At 47.8% G+C, this 18,908-nt stretch overlaps 1 protein-coding gene across 1 annotated transcript in view; it reads right to left on the reverse strand.

The window, feature by feature from the left end:
* MACF1 (microtubule actin crosslinking factor 1) overlaps nt 1–15,097 on the reverse strand; it is a 296,242-nt gene extending 281,145 nt beyond the window's left edge. The window contains exon 1 of the mRNA XM_081335334.1: nt 14,989–15,097. Within this exon, the coding sequence (XP_081191460.1) occupies nt 14,989–15,082 (94 nt within the window). The 5' untranslated portion in view covers nt 15,083–15,097. The remainder of the gene's footprint in view (nt 1–14,988) is intronic.
* Nucleotides 15,098–18,908: the final 3,811 nt, after the last annotated feature.

Consider the following 18,908-nt stretch of genomic DNA (forward strand, 5'->3'; position numbering starts at 1 on the left):
GGGAAGGAAAGGGGAAAGGGGAAAGGGGAAAGGGGAAAAGGGGAAAGGGGAAAGGGGAAGAAAAGGAAAAGGAAAAGGAAAAAGAAGGGAAAGAGGAAAGGGAAGGGAAGGGAAGGGAAGGAAGATAAAAGAAGGGAAGGGAAGGGAAGGGAAGGAAAGGGGAAAGGGAAAAGGGGAAAGGGGAAGAAAAGGAAAAGGAAAAAGAAGGGAAAGAGGAAAGGAAAGAAGGAAGAGAAAGGAAAGGAAAGATAAAAGAGGAAGGGAAAGGAGATTAAAGACAAAAAGGAAAGGAAAAGAAAAAGGGGAAATGTAATATAATGAAATGATTTCTGATTTTCTTTTACGACAGTTCCTTTTACAAGGAAAGAGTTTCATTTAAATTAAACTCCTTCTCTATGGCTAAGTTTAATTTTTTTTCTATCATCTACTATTTCTTCCAATCATCAAATCCAGATCAAAGTTCCATTATTATTTTCCAAGTTTTTATCAATCAATCCCAAAAGAAACTCCTCTGATTTCAGTTGCATATTAATTTTTAAAATCTTCTGAATTAATGTATGTATTTGGATCCAATTCTTTTTAGCTTTTTTTTACATGTTTACCAAACATAATTTAAAAAGTCCCCTTTTGCTCAGATTTCTAGCATAAATTTGAAGTACCTGTATACATTTTAGGCAATTTTTCCTATGAGAAATATCAACAATACTTAATTCAGTCCTTTCATGCACATATTCTCCAATTGTTCTATTTGTATGTTATAACCAAATTTTTAGCCCATTTTATCATACATTCCTTCACTCGTTATTCTGCCAAAAATGTCAATAAGCATTTTAACTTTAGCAATAACACGTCATTCATTATTTGTTCATAATACTGTTTCATATTCAGTCTTAGAGTGATCAGAATCAAAAGTGTTTTTATCCACTTCAAATCTTCTTAGTAATTGTACACAGGGAAACCACAGGCACAGATAGCCTTCTAATACCAAATCTTCTCTTGATTTCATTTTGGAATCTCCCTGGGGAAATCTGAATATGTCACCATAAATTAGTCACTTGTTTTTAGTTATCTTTCCCTTCTATGGCTTGCTTCTTCAGCCACCGAGATATTTGCAGACACAGCCTGGGTTTACTTCTATTCCACGCAAACTAAGATCTGGAGCTCTGATACAACAGAGCTACCCTTGATTCAGTTTCCCAAAATTGCCAAAGGGCCGTAATGTGGCCCTTCAGCTGCCATATGTGCCAGGCTGGCTGGCGCTGCCTGTCTGCCCACGTCAGAGACCTGGATGAGCTCTTCTCTGTGCTAACAGCTATGGGGGGGGACCCTAGATGCCACAGAAACATCACAGACAAAGCTTAGACTCCACCCAAACATAAACCTCCTAGTGGAGTCCCCACGGCAAAGTTGGGAGGGGGAAGCAGAGGGTTTTTTTTGTCATTTGGCTCCTCTCTGTGACTAGACCATCCCATTCTAAGCAAAATGGTGCCTCTAAGAAAAAGCCTTCCTAAAATATTAATCAAAAGGACATTTAATATTGCTCCTAAACTGAGCTGAGTAATTATTGGAGGAAGGGTGTTCTGAACCTCCTACTAATGTAATTTTACTCGCACTAATTTCTCAAAGCGCAGAAAAGGAAAGTAGGTGAGAACCAGCAGACTTGGGCTTATCATCCCCAGGGTCAACAGCTGAGTAGTGGTGCTTGACAAATACAGCCCTTTCACTGCCATCAGAAAACTCTCCAATGAAGTTGAGTAAAAAGCAGCAGAAAGTGGCAGAGAATAGATTGTTTGGATGGCCACAGGGAAGCTTTACACATTCTTTGACTACCATGGCGAAGACAATTCCACACAAAATATCCCACCTGTCATCGTTCTGACAGATGAAACTCTTCAAAAGAGCTCTGAGGCCTTGTTTACCTTAAAGAATCTTTTATTCAAGAAACAAAGTATCGGCACTACATAGCTAAAGCCAAAAACTGAATTCCCCTCCCCTGGGCACAAAGTAACAAAGCACAATTCCCTCCTCCAAAAAACAGTCATAAATCACATTCCCCAATTAGCTTGAAGCACGGGCTTTCTCCCCAGCTCTCCAGCCTGCCAAATCTTTATCAGCTCTGGGCGCAACAACCTTGGAGTCCAGTTGTTATGACTAACTGGACTCTCATCCACATCCCCCCTCCCAGCACCAAATAACTCTAAAAGCGAAAGAGAAAAGATGGCCGCATTTCCATCTGTTGTCAAAGCAAGAACATCTGATGTTAGCAGGGTTGCCACTATCCTTCTCTGGAGAAAAACTGGGCCTGGAGGTTTGCAAAGCTCTTTCTGCAAAGAGACTATACCAGTCTGTTGGCCCATTTCATGCAGGATGGGATGAGGGCAAAAGAATCCCCCCCCCCCAGATAAACAGTATTTACTGTCCAAGAAAAGCAATGAACCTGACGACTGCAGACATCTGTGAACAGTTTTTCAAGCATGCATAGAACTTCTGTAATGGAACTAGAAAGGAGAAGAGAGAGGGAAATTCCAGATTATTTGTCCCCTGACATGTTACCAGAAATCCAGCAAGTAACGGGCAGAGGCCAGCAGGCTCTCTTGCCCTGAGATGCTACCTGCATCCCTCACAGAAATTCAAACTATTTACCTGGGCAGGGATATGAGAAAGAACCTGCACAAGATCATTATTCATGGACTGGTTTTCCTCAGATTTTTGCTACTATACCAATGCAGCCACTTTTTCTATTACTCAAGTTGGTGTAAAGGTCTTGTATATATTATTTAAAAAATGCATGGAGAAAAGCTATCTACTGTAGGTAATTGCTAAGAGCTGACACCGACTTGATGGCAAGCAACCAGTTGTTGCAGAGTGAAAATCATGGTCTTCTGAAGGGGGTGAATATGAACTCAAAGGGAGGATCTTATCACAAGTGATGCATGGAGGGGCTACCAAGGCCAATTCTGGATCATGCCCAAGATGATCCAAAAACTTCCTTACAATTTTATGCCCTTAAAAATTTCTAAAGCCAGTCAAATGCTGTAGGGCACCGGTTCCGTGGAGAGAGGTTTTTCCAGGGTGTATGGTTTTGTATGCTGCCTGCATCACATGGATGGGGCTTTGCTTCTTTGTGTGGACCGGTTGCTGGCATGCCGTGGCCGGTACTGGTCCACAGACCGGGGCTTGGGGACCCCTGTTGTAGGGCTGCTAGAATTCATTCATCTACAAAAACAGCACAAATCCTAATGTTCAGAAGCTGCATTTGGTTGCCCAATATATTTATGCCTTGGATCAGGACTGGAGCCTGGTCACCATATTGGAGATTGGAACTGGGCCACTCCAGGAAGTCAGTATTTTGTTTTGGGGGGAAAAGTGAGAAATATCTTAGATGCTGCAGGATGTGGAATAATTTTGACTGCCTTGGGCTTCGGGAAGGCTACAGATGAAGTCAGCCTATGGCCCTGACAATCAGAAAGACCAAACTGAACCTCCTGAGCTGGTCGTGATATCGTGGTCTGTGCCTGCTTCCCAAATCTCTCTTCCTGCCTTGACTCCAAGGCCCTGCGCTCCCTCACTTTGGGAAGGACAACACACAGCCCAGAAAGGATCTGAGCACCTGAAGCTGCTGGACAGGCACTGCCCCTTTTATAGGACAACTACCCAGACTTATTCTCTTTCTAAACCAAACACAGAGGGAGCCTCAAAGGATTAGTCAAATTACACATTTATAATTGCATAATTATCAGCAATCACCTCAATTATTAGCATGACAGGCTAAATTCTGCTGTATTGCTATCTTTGTCTAAAGTCAGTTATTAAATATACTTTAGTATCCTTTTAAAATCTTGACTCTCTGGCAATGCTACTTTATTAATGGTCAATATTCTTTTAAATCACAATTATGCTGGACTTTGATCTTTTTTAGCTGTTTAGCTAGGATGACCAATAAATGTTACATCCATAGATTAGCGCTTTAAACAGGCCTATCTTAGAAGGTCTCCCCAGCTCCCTGCTCTCATAAAGAAAAAAATCCTTTCCCGTGTCCACCACCAGCCCCTGCTAGCTTTCATTCCAAAATCTGCTTATTGAAAAATGATCTGGGCATCCCTACCAAGCCATTTGGCTCTGGGCCTCAAAAACTGAATTGTTTTGGGCTAGAAGAAGATATTGTGGGCGGAATGGAAGACAGAAAGAAATTGTACTGTGGGCAATCGTCAAGCCCCGTCTTTCTTTACAATTTAGTGGCAGACTCCAAAGGTTTCTCAACAGGATGCAAGCTCTGTGTTGTGGGAAAACAGGAAGCAGAAACTAGAAGAACACATTTCATTTGCAGAAAGTGTAAATAAATAATGTCCCTAAAGTGTCACAGCTCAGCAGCCTGGAACAGGCCTGTCCAGATCTTCAGCAAATAAAGAGAAGCCGCGTGGAAGGGAGGAGGAATTCAGCTCAGAGGAGCACAGTTCTGGACTTGGCTGACAATGGAGCCGTCAATTCTCCAGCAGATGTCTTGTGCCCCTCGAGCGTACTCTGGCCTCCATCACTGGGAAGAGTCCTCAGGGTGGCTCGCACCATTCGCAGAACTGGTAAGTTCTCAGAACTGGGTAGAGCAAAACTACCAAGAAACACCGCCTGGTGACACATCCACAGTCCTCCAGCTCTGTTTAAATCACTCCCAGTGAGGACAATGGAGTAGAGTTGGAGAAAGTCAACATTCTTCGTCCAACAAAACTGCATCCCACAGAAACCAACCAGGTCCCTGTCAGAAGTTCAAAACTAAGTAGGAGGACATGATCCCCTTTGCTCGTGTGCCCCAAACACCGTCCTGGGTCCTCTGAATGTAAATAAAAATTCCAGTTACAGGCCCACCAATTTTTTGTTCCAAACACTCTTCAGTAGACAGCAAATTTTTCTCAGAGAGAGAGACAAATGGAAATGCTCCCAGCCCGAACTGTCTTGAAAGGAACACTTACAAGGAGGCACGTAGAAGTCTTTTCACACTGGTCACCAACTGCATTGTTATCTCTGGCAACCAGGATTGCAAGTCTCTAACCCACAAGCCTTAGAGATCACCATCTTAGAGATGGATGGTGTGCACATTTTAACAGTTCATGAAAAAGCAGATCTTGCCCAAGTGCACCCCTGCTAGAATATTGATTAAAGCAGCCACATCTTTCCTCAAGTTTCCTCTCAAGCTTGAAAACAGATGTAGCTGCTTTAAAGGCTGCTTTAACCATTCAGTTTTTAAAAATAACTGCATCTTCTTTCAGGTTTATGCAGAAACCTGAAAAACTGCAGCTGCTTTAATCAAAAGCAAAGAAGTGCTCATTTTCAGAGTTCAAGACATTTCTTCCAAATCATTTGGAAGCAAGCCCATGCACCACCACATAACTTGGGATGAAAAGGGAGCCAGTTTCTCTCACTCTAAGAAAACATTTGTCTGCATACAAATGCCCAGGAAGTAATTCTATGGAGAGAAGGCGCTTGCATTGTGTTTAGTGTTGGAAGCCCTGGCTGGTCCCATTTTATGCTCCATTAGAGGCCAAACAGGGGCAATGCAGATCTCTCTCTCTCTCTCTCTCTCTCTCATACACAGATACAAATGTTTATTTTGTATAACTTTGTTTTACCAAGGAAAATTCTAAAGCAAAACCAAGAAAAACTTGGTTTTCATATAGCCACCATATTCTAATAAAAAATAAATAAAAATAAAACAATATGTAAATTTATTTTAAAAAGACAAAGCAATTTGCATAATTTTCACACAAATGTGAAAGACTATGCATTAAGTGATACTATTTGTATGGTAAAAATGACAAAAACAAAGGACAAAATGTGAGTTTTTGAAAAATAAATCTAAAGGACAGCTTTCTGAAATAAAGGTCACTTATGGTCACTGTAGCAAGTGGGGTGGAGAGAAAGTGGCTCTTCAAAGGCATCCAGTAGAGCATGGGGGGGCTCTACTTTACTGTGATAGGGTAGAATCATGAAACTCTGGCAGAGATTCTCTCTTCCTTCTTATACCAAAGAGAATCAAGGTGGGCAATCTTGAGTTTCTTCCTCACCCTCTCCTGTCCATCCAGGCAAAACTACTGCTAAGCTTGTAAGCCGCCCTGAGTCTTCGGAGAAGGGCGGGATATAAATGGAATTAAAATAAAAAAATAAATAAAAACTGATGCTTATTTAATGTTGCTGAGTTCTTTCTTCAAGGTCATGTCTATATTCCCCTAAACAATGTAGGAACTCACAATTTTCCTGCCATGCCTGCTGAGCAGGGGTGGGGGCATCACGTCATAAGTAGCCATGCATCTGCCATAGAATTCAACTCTCAGAAAACATTGTGCCAATCTCCGTTCAAGCAGGCATTATCACAGCACTTTCCAAACAACCAGTTTTCTCTTGCCCAAGTTTTATAGTTTCGTTATGGAAATGCAACAGGTTTTTGGCAAGAGGGTCAGGCTGTTTCAGTAAGCAAGGCAGCAAGGGAACAAAGGTGCATTCTCCTTCTGCCAGTCTACAGAGACTGCAGGGTCAACCCAACTTGCTCTTCCTGGCCAACGGAGGAGCCCACAGGTGCTTGTCCATTGATCAGAAAGGAGCATGTCATCCTGCCCCCCCCCCCAACTTTCTCTTCTCTAACAAGAAATATTGATGCTTCTGCTTGCTGTGGTGCACTTTTTGCTCTGCCACCAAACCAGGATACCATGAATTGCAGGGCAGAACAAGTCAAGCAGCTCCATCAATGGTCGGGTGCTTCTGTAGCAACACTCCTCAAATGCAAAGCTCTGTTGACATGAAGCTCCGCGACCCCGAGCTGTGAGCACCAAGCCATGGCGCTGGACGATCGACAGGAGACCTGGCCCACTTCTTCACCTGAGCATAGGGGAGGGCGGGTATGTGTGCCTGTGTATACAGGTAGTCCTCCACTTATGACCACAATTTGGACCAGAATTTCCATTGCCAAGCAAGGCAGTTATTCAGTGAATCATGCTCAATGTTATGCCCTTTTTTTGCCTTAGTTGTTAAGCAAATCACTGTAGTTAAGGCAAAACTAGCTTCTCCCATTGCCTTTGCTTGTCAGAGACCAGCTGGGAAGGTCCCAGAAGGGGATCACGTGATCTGAGGACGGTGCAACCATCATAAATACCTGCAGTTGCCAGGCTCCAAAATTTGATCGCATGGCAAGGGAAATGTTGCAATGGTCGTAAGTCTGGGGACAGCTGTAAGACACTTTTTTCAGCAGTGCTGTAACTTTAAGCAGTCACTAAATGAATGGTTGTGTTGAGGACTACTTGTACACACATACACACACACATAAATGAGTGTGAGCACACCAAGTTCCACCATTTTTGCATTTACTCCAAAAGGGGGCAGGCTTTGGAACAAACAGGTGTGACTGCCTCTTGGACAGTTTTGATACTGTTTTGCAGCCCCTCAGCCTGGATTCTTCATAGTGATTCTCAGCTGCGACCCCTGCCCACCTGTACTTGCTTGCCTGGAAGTGCTGAGGACCTGTCCACTACAGTGATTCTGACATTTCACAAGCCCCCCACTCCTCCCCCCCCCAATTATTTCCATTAACAGCTGTGGCATTTGTTCCCCTGTGAAGGCAGCTACAGGGGCCACTGAGAATCTACTGCAGAGTTACTGGTACCCTCATTTTCACAGAGGCCCAGGAAAATAATAACGTTTTTTTAAAAAAATAAAAAATGGATATATCCAGAAGCTCAGCTGAAAGACTACATTCCTGGAATCAATTTGCTAGAAATCATCCTGCACATGTAAAATTATTTAGCACCCAACTCGATCGTTTCATGGAACGTCTGGATTCACTGAAGCTCATTTTTTCTCTTCTTTTCTTTTAAAGAAAAGAAGGACACAAGTTGGTAGTCTGGAAAAGCAAGTCTGAAACTATCTAACCAAATCAGCGGCTGTATGATGCATTTCTTTTGCTATCATCAGTCAATGATTAAAATGTCTGGAGTTTCAAGATAATCTTGTTTTGCTGCTTATTTTTAAGGAATAATCAGAATTATTTCAGCTCTGTTTCTATCTGCCAGCCACGGAACAGAAAATTTCAGTGGGAAACTGACACGAAACCACCCCGCCTGACCAAAGCCTTTCGGCTCAGACCTGGGAAGTCTCCCACAGCACTTAAGGGCTGGGTGTGGGGATACCCGGCGTTGCCTCACCAGCAGCTTACGGGCACAAAACAGCCCAAGCAGAAGCAATCCCACAAATCAGACTCACAGCTCACCAAAACAAAAATCTAGCAAAGAGATGGCAAAGATCTTAGGAAGTGTTAAGGCTGAAGCCTCCTTCAAAGAGAAGGTAGATCTTCTGTCAAGACAGCCAATGCAGGACTCTCTACAGCAGGGCCTGATTCTCAATCCCCCAGCCAGCAAAGCTGAGAAAGCCTGCTTCTAAGCTGACTGAGATCCTGCTGCCTTTCCAAGAAAGAAGGCCAAGTTAGGGTCTGCTTCTCTTTAAAGCCTGCACAAAATATCACACGGGTGACATTCCTGGGCACAGCCCCAATCAAATGCAATTCCACACACCCCCCATATGAGCAAGAACTATTTACTGCAAGGAGCTTTTTTGCCCTGCGTGCCTGTCTTACTCCTAATCTCCTGTCCCTTCCCTTAGTCGTTGTCAGACAAGACTTTGGGCTCAAAATCGATGGTGCGGCTGTGTGGCGAGAACTCAGCAGGCCCTTTTTATGCTTACAAAAAAGCACTTGATTCCTTGGCAACCGAGCAGGAGATCGAGAATCATCCACTGAAAGGGGTTGAGCACCATCTGGTTACCCCACAGGGCCACCCACCCATCCAGCTCCCACCCGCATAAATCGCAATACTGGGAGGTCTATACACAGTAGGTGAAGTTGTGGTTTGTATTAACCACTGTAGTACAAAGCTACAACCTGTTTTGCAACATATGTTAAGCCTTTAACCTCCATTTATAAGCAATAGCAGCAATCGTGTCCAGGTTACCACAATACAGTAACCTCAAACCAAAGAACCCACATTGTGACTTAACGTGGTGTGTGACCTATGATCAGTAAGAGACCGGGACTTGCCTAACTGGCACAGCTGCATTCGCTAGCAGCTCTGTGTGACTCTTAGAAGCCTCGTGCTGCAGCGAAAGGAAGGACAGGAATGGAAAGAACGTTCTCCTCCTTCATCATCAGAATCAGGTCCCGTGCTTCTGAACCGAAGCTCAGGCATCTTCACTGCTCCACAGCCGATGTCTGTGCAAGCCAAAGAACAAACAGCCAGGCTCCTCCTCGTGTACCCTTTAAAAGCTTTCACCCTAATGGCTGCAGTGACAGGCTTAAAGGCCCAAAGCCAGGGGAGTTCCCAAAGGAAGGCTTAGGAAAGATCTTGGGATGCCATCTAAAGCCCCTTCCACTATATCAAGCAGAAGATAAATTATGTCAAAGGTTGAAAACTGCAAAAGCACCCCCAAAACTCCCCCAAAGCAAAACAGGAAGCAGTTTGCTTTCTTTATGGTACACAGTATCTAGTTTCTGTTCCCAAAGAATGTTATTTACATGGTCCCAACTCTTTCTTCCGGTGTGACCCTCCCCCTCCTCCTCCCTCCCCCTCCCCGGCTACCACGCTATAAGTCAATGCAACTCCCAGGTTTGTAATCCCTTACAGGAGCAACTGGTTTTAATGGGACAAACTGAGCCTCGCTGCTTTAGGGTTTGGGCTATCCATTAAAGACGCCCTGGAGACACACCCGCCCTCCCAGAGCAAGCCAGGCCAAGAATGTCTCAGGAGAAATGCAGGCAGCCCCAAAGAATGGAACACACCAAAGCCTACAAGGAGGGATGCAGCATGCACTGGGGGGTGTCTTCGAAAAAGGGACCACTTAGCAACATTTCTCTGGCTTTTGGGCTCACTGGGAAGGCTCCCTCTGGAGGGTTTCAAGCAAAGGTTGGACAGCCATTTGTCTGGGATGATCTGGGAATTCCTGCCTACTGCATGGGATGGACTAGAAGACCTCTAAGATACCTTCCAGATTCTAAGGAGGCGCAGCAGGCATCTCTGAAAGCCAAGCTGAGGGACCCGCCTCTCAGACCTCAATTCTGCTCTACGTTCTTAAGTGGTGCGGCTGCATGTTTGAAGCCTGGACTTCAAAGACCAGCCCCAACCACTCCTGAGGGCTCAGGGTGGAGAAGGGGGCTTCACAGTACTTTGCCCTCTACCAGGAGCCCAGCAAGTGGCAAAGAGCCCCCCCTGCCTTCTCCAACAGGGGCTCCTGGGGCAACCTCTCTCCACCTCCACCCAGGAAGCCTCACAGCACTTGGTGTTTGCAATCTCAAATACAATTTGGGGCGGGGAGGAGGTTGCAAGTATCCTTAATAACCCTCCCCGAAAGCCAAGCCAGAATTCCTTCCTCCCAAATGAAGTTCATTCAACTGGAAAGACAACTAGAAGCTGGCTAGGAGAGGCAGGGCAGGTCCCAGCAAGGAGGAGAGGCTGGAATGGCCATTTCCTCCACCATATGTCAAAAATATCCTTCAACAATGTCCTCCAATCCCTATTTCAGATAAAAATGGGTCACAGGCACTTGGCTGCATCCAACAACAGGTTTCTGGGCAACCAGTCCTCCTCCTCACAGTATTTGTTGAGCTAAAGTAACATTCTCACTGCAAATACTGGAAAAAGTGTTCTGTGTGATGATCTTGCAGAGTGAGACAGAGAGAAATAAAAAACTATTTTGCCCAATTATTCTGATTAGTTCTAAAAAGTCTCACTTTACAACTACTCCAACAGAAAACCCCTTACATTTTCCCACTTGTTTCTTTCCTGATTGGCAGTGACTGAATTCCCACATTCCACTAAAACATGGTTTGTGGTAGGTATTACAGTGGTCTGGTTCATATGGAATGATGAATCAAAATCACAAGAGCCAGGTTCATGCATCAAGCTAAGTCAAAACAAACCATGAACTAGTGAGGAGCTTCCAGGAGGAATGACCAAGGTCTGGTTTCCTGCTGTCCCACCCGTACTGACTGTGGCTGCAGTCTGCATGCCACCTCAGCCACAAGGAAATTCTTGGGAGTCTGAGCACGATACAAGAGGGAGACGCTGAACCACAGACTCTCTTTGGGTGGGGAATCCCGGCTGCTACTTGCTCTTTCCCAAGAGACCACCTGCTCAACTAGGCCAGGACAAGGCATTTCCAGGATTACAGCATGACTGAGAACCTGCAAGCCGTAAGTATCAAAGACTCTGGTTTTTGCTAAAACCGCAAGCAAATTCCCCCACCTGCCATGGAGCCAGGACTTTCAATGCCCCGCTGGACTCAGAGAATGTCGGCAGCTGCACCAGGCCAAGGAGGCCTTATTCTCCATTACAACCACAGATGTGTACACAGGTAAATGCAGTGAACAAAAGCTGGGAGGAAACAACTAGCAGTCAAAGCTGAGTAAATTCTGGAGACTCTTCTCGGGAGCTGGCCTGTCTGCCCAACACCCCTGGAGCTCGTCCCCCTCTCTTCAAATGATGCTAGGAGACGGTTTTCTGCACTGCTGCATTGGAGACCCTTCTGCTCTAAAGGGCATCCACCACAGACTATGTGACAACTGCAGCTGTCACCAGAGCCGGATTGGCAAAGAGAGTGTCTCAGGAATCATAGATGAGACGGGGACATTTGCAATCAGTTTCCACCTGCTGTGGGTGGCTTAGTCCTTCTGGTGGAAAAGGAGGGGCCACAGGCTTTGGTGCAACAACCAAGATGAGCAGCGTAGGTGGCTTGGGCTAACCCTATAAAAAGACACGACACTGCCTGGCTGTCAACTGGTTCAGCAGGATGACGACTTCATCTGGTCCTTTACTTTGAGAACCCTTCTCTTTGGGCAGCTCATCTGTCTATCAAGCAGGGCATCAATTAAACCATTCTGCTTGGCTTTTATCTAATTTCTGGCAGGCTCAACTGGGGCAGGAAGATGTAGTGGAGAACATGGCTGCAACAGACTTTCCTTCTATCAGCAGAAAGCTGGACAAAACTTCACTCTGCCTGACTATTGTAGCTCTCCCCCGTACAATAACAGCATCTGCAGGTAAACAAACATTCACCCTGGAAAAGGCAAGGCTCAAGGGAGACGCTGCACCTCAGCCAGGTGCTGGTGCTGCTCAGTCTTTGGGGCTCTGCCGTTGGGTGCAGGAAACGGTGGTCTATGATCTCCTGGAGAGGCGCTTGGGGGGCAGAGCAGAAGGGCTGCAGGAGGTCACAGCTAGCAAAAGACCTTTCTCAGAAGCAGCAAGATCTGCCCTCTTGAAAAAGGCTCTTCTAGTACCTTCTCTGGCGTCCTTTGGGGCCAAGTGTTTTCCCCAAAGAGTTTAACCATGGGATATTTTTGGCTCCTGCTTTTAGGCCTAAAACACCCAAAGTGCCTAATGTGTAAACCAGGACATCGGCTTGGGTCAGCAAAACCTTTCCTTTCCTTTCCCTGCCTTCGCAAAGGATGCCCGGAAAGCCCTGAATGAGATGCTCCAAAGGGTTGGTTGGAGGGCAGGGCAGGTCAAGGATACGTGGGACCCATATAATTAAAAAATCCTCTGCAGGAACGTTTGGTGCATTCCAAGGAGAGGACCAGCCCTCCACCCAACAGAACAGAAATGTCTCTTTGCTGCTTTACCTGCTGAAGCTTGTCTCCTAATTTACAAAATGCTTATGCACCATAAAAAATGCCTCTGGCTCAGATGCACTTGGGAGATTCCTTACGTTTTGGCAGGGCCATTTTCTAAAAGCTGTGAAAGGAAGAAATGCACACAGAGCGCCAGACAGGCAAACGCCGGGCCCTGTTCAAGAGATGCTTTCAGGACCGGCTAGTTAATGAGAACCAACAGGGGCAACGAGGCTGACGAGGGACTCAGCCCAGCAGAGAATAAGCTTGTTTACAAGGCCTGCCAGGCAAAACGAAATGAAGGTCGAAGCTGTAAATTATCATTTGTTAAATTTATTGGTCGCCTATCTTGCCCTGGGGCTACTCTAGGCAGCTTACAATAATTTCTGTCCCCCCACCCACCTGTTTTTGCCCCTCATTATGATTCCATTCAACCTTTGCTCCAGAATATCCAGCAAAGTGAAAAGAAGTGGAATTTGTTAAGTTACCACAAAAATAGATTTGCTTATAAAATGTTCCCACACTGCCAGTAATTAGAAGTTTGTTCTGTCTAGAATATATTTGCCATCCGCTTCTTTCCCTAACCTCTTAAGCCACAGGCAGTCTTCAGTCACACACAAGCATTTGAAAAATTATTTTGCCTACCTTGCCCTGAATTTAAGAGCTAGTGGTCTCTATAAAATAGGTGCAAGCTGTGCCAGTTGTCCACTAGCATCACCACGCAAATACAGTGAACCATCTTCTTGAGGTTTGTTCCCAGATTCTGGTATTTAAAAGTATACCAATAGTAAACATGAATGGGGGCAAGGAGGACAGAGGGAGGCCCCTATCCTCCAGATGTGTTAGAACTGATGGAAGATGTGGCCCAATATACTTAGAGGCCCAGAGATTAGAGAATTTCTTACTCCTGGCATCCAGAGAGATTTGTTGATAATAAAAAGATAAACTACAGTGTTAGAAAAGAAATGTGCAACCCTCTATTTTTATAAGTATTCCTTAAAACTTGTAGTGCTTTATGGCAGACGAAGCCAGACGTTTGTTTCCAAAACCACACAAACTCGAACCGGGAGGCAGAGCTGCAGGAGAAAAACCTGCGAGTGCGCCGTGGGCCACTGCTACTCCTCCCTCAGTGAGCAGAAAGGCAGCCTCGCTCGGCCCACCCTACTTCGCACAGGGGGAAAATGGAAGTTCCTGGACAAAATCTAACAAATAAACGCCCTCTTGGGAGGACAGTGCAGGAAAATGGTCACGGATGGGACTTAGCAGTCTAAGATGCTTCAATTCCAGGCCTGCAGTTTGAGAAGTGCAGAGCTTCCAGGGGGTCAGTGGGGAGAACCCTTCCACAAGACAAACAGAGCCTCCTTGTCCAGCCAAGTCTATCCCAGATGTGCCACAAGAGCACCAAAAGCTACAGAGACACAGCCAAGAAGTTTGCTTGCCACCCTGAACATGAAGTTCCAAATTAGTAACATTTTGTAACCAAGGCAAGAGCTGTTCCCGTTTTCTTTCTCATCCAATGTTGCAGCAGCCACTTCCAGCTTGGGCAGCTTATGGGGGTGGGGGGGGTTTCCCCTGAAAGAGGCTTTGAGCAGGGCCGAGGCTGCAGGAGCACCTAAAACAGCCAGAGCCCGCAGACCGAAAGGACGCGCCCCCCAGCACCCTCCTCTTGGTATCAGTTAAATGTGTTTAATTTCTGGTCTGTGGATGAGGTGAGCCGAGCATTAGATCGAGGCAGCTTCCGGGCCCTTCGGAAGACCAAAGTCATTTCAGCAGGGAAATAAATGCCTTGCAGCCGTTGCCTTCTCTACCGGCTCTTGCGACCCTTCCCCAAACTGGGCCCGGCAAACGCCCCACCTTCGCCGGAGAGCTTCTTCCGCCGGGCTCCCGCTCCAAAGGCCGCCCCTGGACCTTCTCAGAACGGGAGACGTTTGGGCCCGGGCCTCCAAACCCGGCTGACCCCCAGGCTGACTGCGGACGATGGGCAACGTGGCAAGAAAGAGCGGGGAGTCCCCCAGGCGGCTTCCCTCGCCCGGCGGGCGACTCACAGTCCCGGCCCGCACCTGGCGCGACCGCCGAAGCTCCCTCCGCCCGCCGGCCTCGGAACAAAGGGGGCCCCGCGGCTCTCCGCCCCCCCCCGGCAGGGAGCGGCCGGCGGCGGCCCAGAGCCCGAGCGCAGGGGTGCCGGGAAGGTCCCGCCGAGCGGCTGCCCGCGATCCGGCCCGAGCAGAAGGGCGGAGGGGCTCCTCCCGCTGCCCGCAGCCCCGACGGCCCGCCCGGCCCGAGAAGAAGGCGGGGCCGCCCCGCTGCCCCTGCTCGCCCGGCCACGCGGGAGATCGCGCCGCCGCCGCCCGCCTCACCTTTGTAGCGCTCCAGCACGTCCTCGTAGGCCTGCACGAACTCCTTCTCCTGGCTGCGGTTGAGCGGCAGCTGGCCCGGCACGTAGCCGGCCATGGCGCTTCCCGGGCGGCCGATCCCGAGCGCGGAGCCCGCGGACAGAGGCGGCGGGAAGACGGGCAGAGGCGGCGGAAGCGGCCCGGCGCTCGGGTCAGCCACTGGAGCGCAACGCGGCGGCGCCTCCCAGCCGGCTCCGCGACCGGCTCCTCTCGGCCTCGCGGCTGTGGCTCCACCCGCCGCTGTCAGGGAGGCCCCGGCCGGCCCCCGCTTGGCTGCTCGCCTCGCCTGGCCCGCCCCCCCCCACGACCCGGGAAGCGGCGGGGACGCCCGGCGGCCGGCTGGGGAACTGCGGGGCAGACTGCGCCCAGCCCCGCCAGGTGCCGCGCTGGAGCCCCAGGCGGAAAGTGGAAGGCGGCTCCGCAGCGGGCAGAGGCCGGGGCGAAGGCGGAGGGAGCCCGGGTGCTGCACCGGGGAGGCCCGTCCCGTCCCCTCCGCCCCGCCTTCCCCCGGAAGAAGCCGAGAAGGGGACGGCGCGGCGGGAGGAGGGCGGGTGACGGTAGGCCGTGATTTTAGCCGTGGTTTGGGGTGCGACCCAAGACGGGCTTAGTGCCCCGAGGCATGCCTCGGGATGCCACAATGCAGCTTTCAGCATTATCCTGGTTGGGGACAGATGCCTCAGCTCTAACCTTTGGTTTACATTGACAACTACGCCTGGCAGGGTTCACACGTGATACTGTCAGAATCAAACCAAGCACTTTACGACCAAAAAGCAGGTATAAAGTCGGTCATCCCCCCCCATACACACTGGTTAGAAGCCCCGCTCTGTAGCCAAAGAACCACCCAGTTGGGTAAGCTGTTGGCCCACCTTTCCGGTTGCCAAACTGCTCACCCATCCACCCATGCAAGCCTTTCCCCTGTCTCACCCAGGTGTTCCCCACAGACCAGTGTTGGCTCGTCTTTCCAGCCTTCTGGCAATGGGCGCCCCCAGGGACGGGGCCTTTGATCTTGCCTGCCTTCATCTGCCCCTGTACCTACGCACAAATGAGCAAGAGCAGAGTGGCCAGCCAACTGTGCTGGGCCACCGAAAGGATTACAGGGATCAAGTATTGACAGCAATTTATTCTTTGCTTAAGAAACATAAGTGATGAATTAAAGCCGCTTTCCCAAACTAGTATTCAAGCACACCATTGCCCAGTACAATTGTACCTGAATTCTTGTCCCCACAATCCGTCCATCTAATGACTCTTAGGGCCAAAATCAGCAATCCAAACATCCACATTTTGCTATAGCTGTACATTAATGGTAACAGTGGGGGGGAAGTGGTCCATAGAAAGGGGGTCACCTCCTTTCACCACAAGTGTGAAATTTGTGCCTACATTTTCCCAGATTGTGTTGGAACTTAGCAAGAATAGATTTGATGCAGAAAAATAAAATGCAAGAGGCTGCAACCTGCAAAAGTGAAAAGGAGTTTGGGCAGCATCTGGTGGAGAGGTTGAGCGGTGCAAGTATTATTATTATTTTTAAAAAAAGAAAAGCACTCTTAAAGTTTGAGAAATGAGTATTGCCAAACAAAGAATTAGGGTCAAAGAAATGGGGGGAGGGTGTCTGTTTTACATGAAAATAGTTGGGGATTAAAACAGAGTTTAACAAGTGAAGCAGGCCTGTTCAGCCCAGTGTTTCCATCCATAAAGGAAAAATATCCATCTCAATAAAGGAGAATATTTGTGGCTCAGGGTTGACATGAGGGGTCCTGGTTCATTGCTTTCTTGCATATGTTTCATTACCCAAACTAGGTAACATCTAGCATTGATGTTACTCAAAGTACAGTAATGAAACATCTGCAGAAAAATAACCAAACTCAGAGAGCATCAAGGACCCCTCCAGAATCTGTCCTTTTTGTCCAGCTAGGATCTGAAACATGCTTAGCCAATCATGATCCTAGCAACTACCATCATACAACACTAAGAAAACCCTGATTAAGATTTTGTTTAAAGCTTGGTTCAATTTTTGTGCACTCTCCTGAAAAGGGCTCATACGGCAACCCAGTTAAGAATTAGTTCAAGCCTTTGGCCCTAGTTGAAAAACAATGCTTAACTCTTGTGGAGGAATTATATTGTGGAAATTCCTTAAACCCATAAAGGTGATCCAATTAGCTACACTGGGGGCATTTTAGCCCCAAATAGGGCCATCTTGACGTGAGCTCAAACACCCACCCCGCCTCCGCCTCAAGGAAGCAGAAATACCTACACACAAATGATGAAGCTATATGGGGTTAAGATGACTGGCATGGAGACAAAGTCCTAGAGCAGATCCACAAAAACTAAGGCAGGAAGGGAGGAGGGACGGTCCACTCACACCAGTTCTGGATGGACAACTAATGAAAGGATGGGATATGTGGGAGGGAAGAATTGGGCCCTTCACAGGAAGCCCAGCCCTTCGGTGTCATGGGCTATCCAGACAAAGGGGAGACCCTCTGGGGAGGGTGGCTAGGTCGCTCTTTCTGATCCTCTTTCATCTCAGATCCATCCGAGTGAAAGTCTGACGTTTCTTTCCAGGCCTTAGAATGGCCACACATTCTGAGAGTGATACAGATTTGTGGAGGATCAGGTTGGAAAGCCCAGGTGATTCTCAGAGTGACACTGTCAGCCAAAGCAAAGCAGCTGCAGTGGTTTTGCAGGTTGTATGTTCCTCACACCAAATATGTAGATTTGACCCACAATCAATCAGTCTTCCTATTCTGGATTGGCAGACAAAATCTGGTTACCCAACTCGGCTGGCTTGGCACAATGCAGCAAACTGCAAGCTGAGCCCTTGGTCTGGATTCACAGGACTAGATTTGGCCTGGCCATTGCTTGGCCTCATCAGCCTTGAGCAACAAAGCAAATCTCGAGGCAACTCCACGGTTTCCCAGTAGATCAAGGGGGGCAGTCTGTGCCTACACATCGCTGCCAGCGTTTGTCAGGTTTGTAAGAATGACTTGCAGCTAATACCTCAGCTCAGCAATGACGTTGTTATTTCTTGTTATTTCAATCTTTGCCCAGCTGAGATTTTCAGATACCTTCTAATGTTGTTCTTTGGGATTCAGTCCCTTTCCGAGTGACTTGTGCATCCTGTTTGGGAAGGGAACAGGCAGTATGGAGAGAAAGCACATGCGCGCGCACACGCGCACACACACACACACACTGCCTGTTACCATAGCAACTAGCAGAATGATTACTCAGCCATCCGTGTTACCCTGGCAACCTGCAAACCACCTTCTTTTCTCACAATTTCTCTCTGTCAAGCTGGCTCTTTCCAATTTATATGGTGCCCTCTACAAGCCCCTTGCACACGCAGCAGCAAGGACTGAGTTGCCTGGTGCAGCGGCACAAAAGAAGCCTCCCTTGCCCCAGACCCACTGGCGCTCCTCGAGGGAAAGACCAAAGATCTGTTGTCCCCCTGAAATAATTAATCCACATTGGGAGAATAAGGGGCTTTTAAAAAGTGACACAGGCAGAGGCATCTACATGAGGGCATTACAGCGCAAACTCCGCCCCTTACATGCCTCTACCTTATGAGGTCATAATGGAAGGGCAATAGGGCGGAGCTTGGGTTATGATGTCACAAGAACCCTGTTGTCATTTTCATGGTCAGAAACAGATGGCTTTTGTTGTTGTTAGTTGCAAAGTCGTGTCCGACCCATCGCGACCCCATGGACAACGTTCCTCCAGGCCTTCCTGTCCTCTATCATCTTCTGGAGTCCATTTAGGCTCACGCCTCCTGCTTCAGTGACTCCATCCAGCCACCTCCTTCTCTGTCGTCCCCTTCTTCTCTTGCCCTCAACCTTTCCCAGCATTAGGCTCTTCTCCAGTGAGTCCTTCCTTCTCATTAGGCGGCCAAAGTA

This window comes from Vipera berus, assembly GCF_964194415.1.
Source record: "Vipera berus genome assembly, chromosome: 9".
In the NCBI taxonomy this organism is placed as follows: Eukaryota; Metazoa; Chordata; class Lepidosauria; order Squamata; family Viperidae; genus Vipera; species Vipera berus.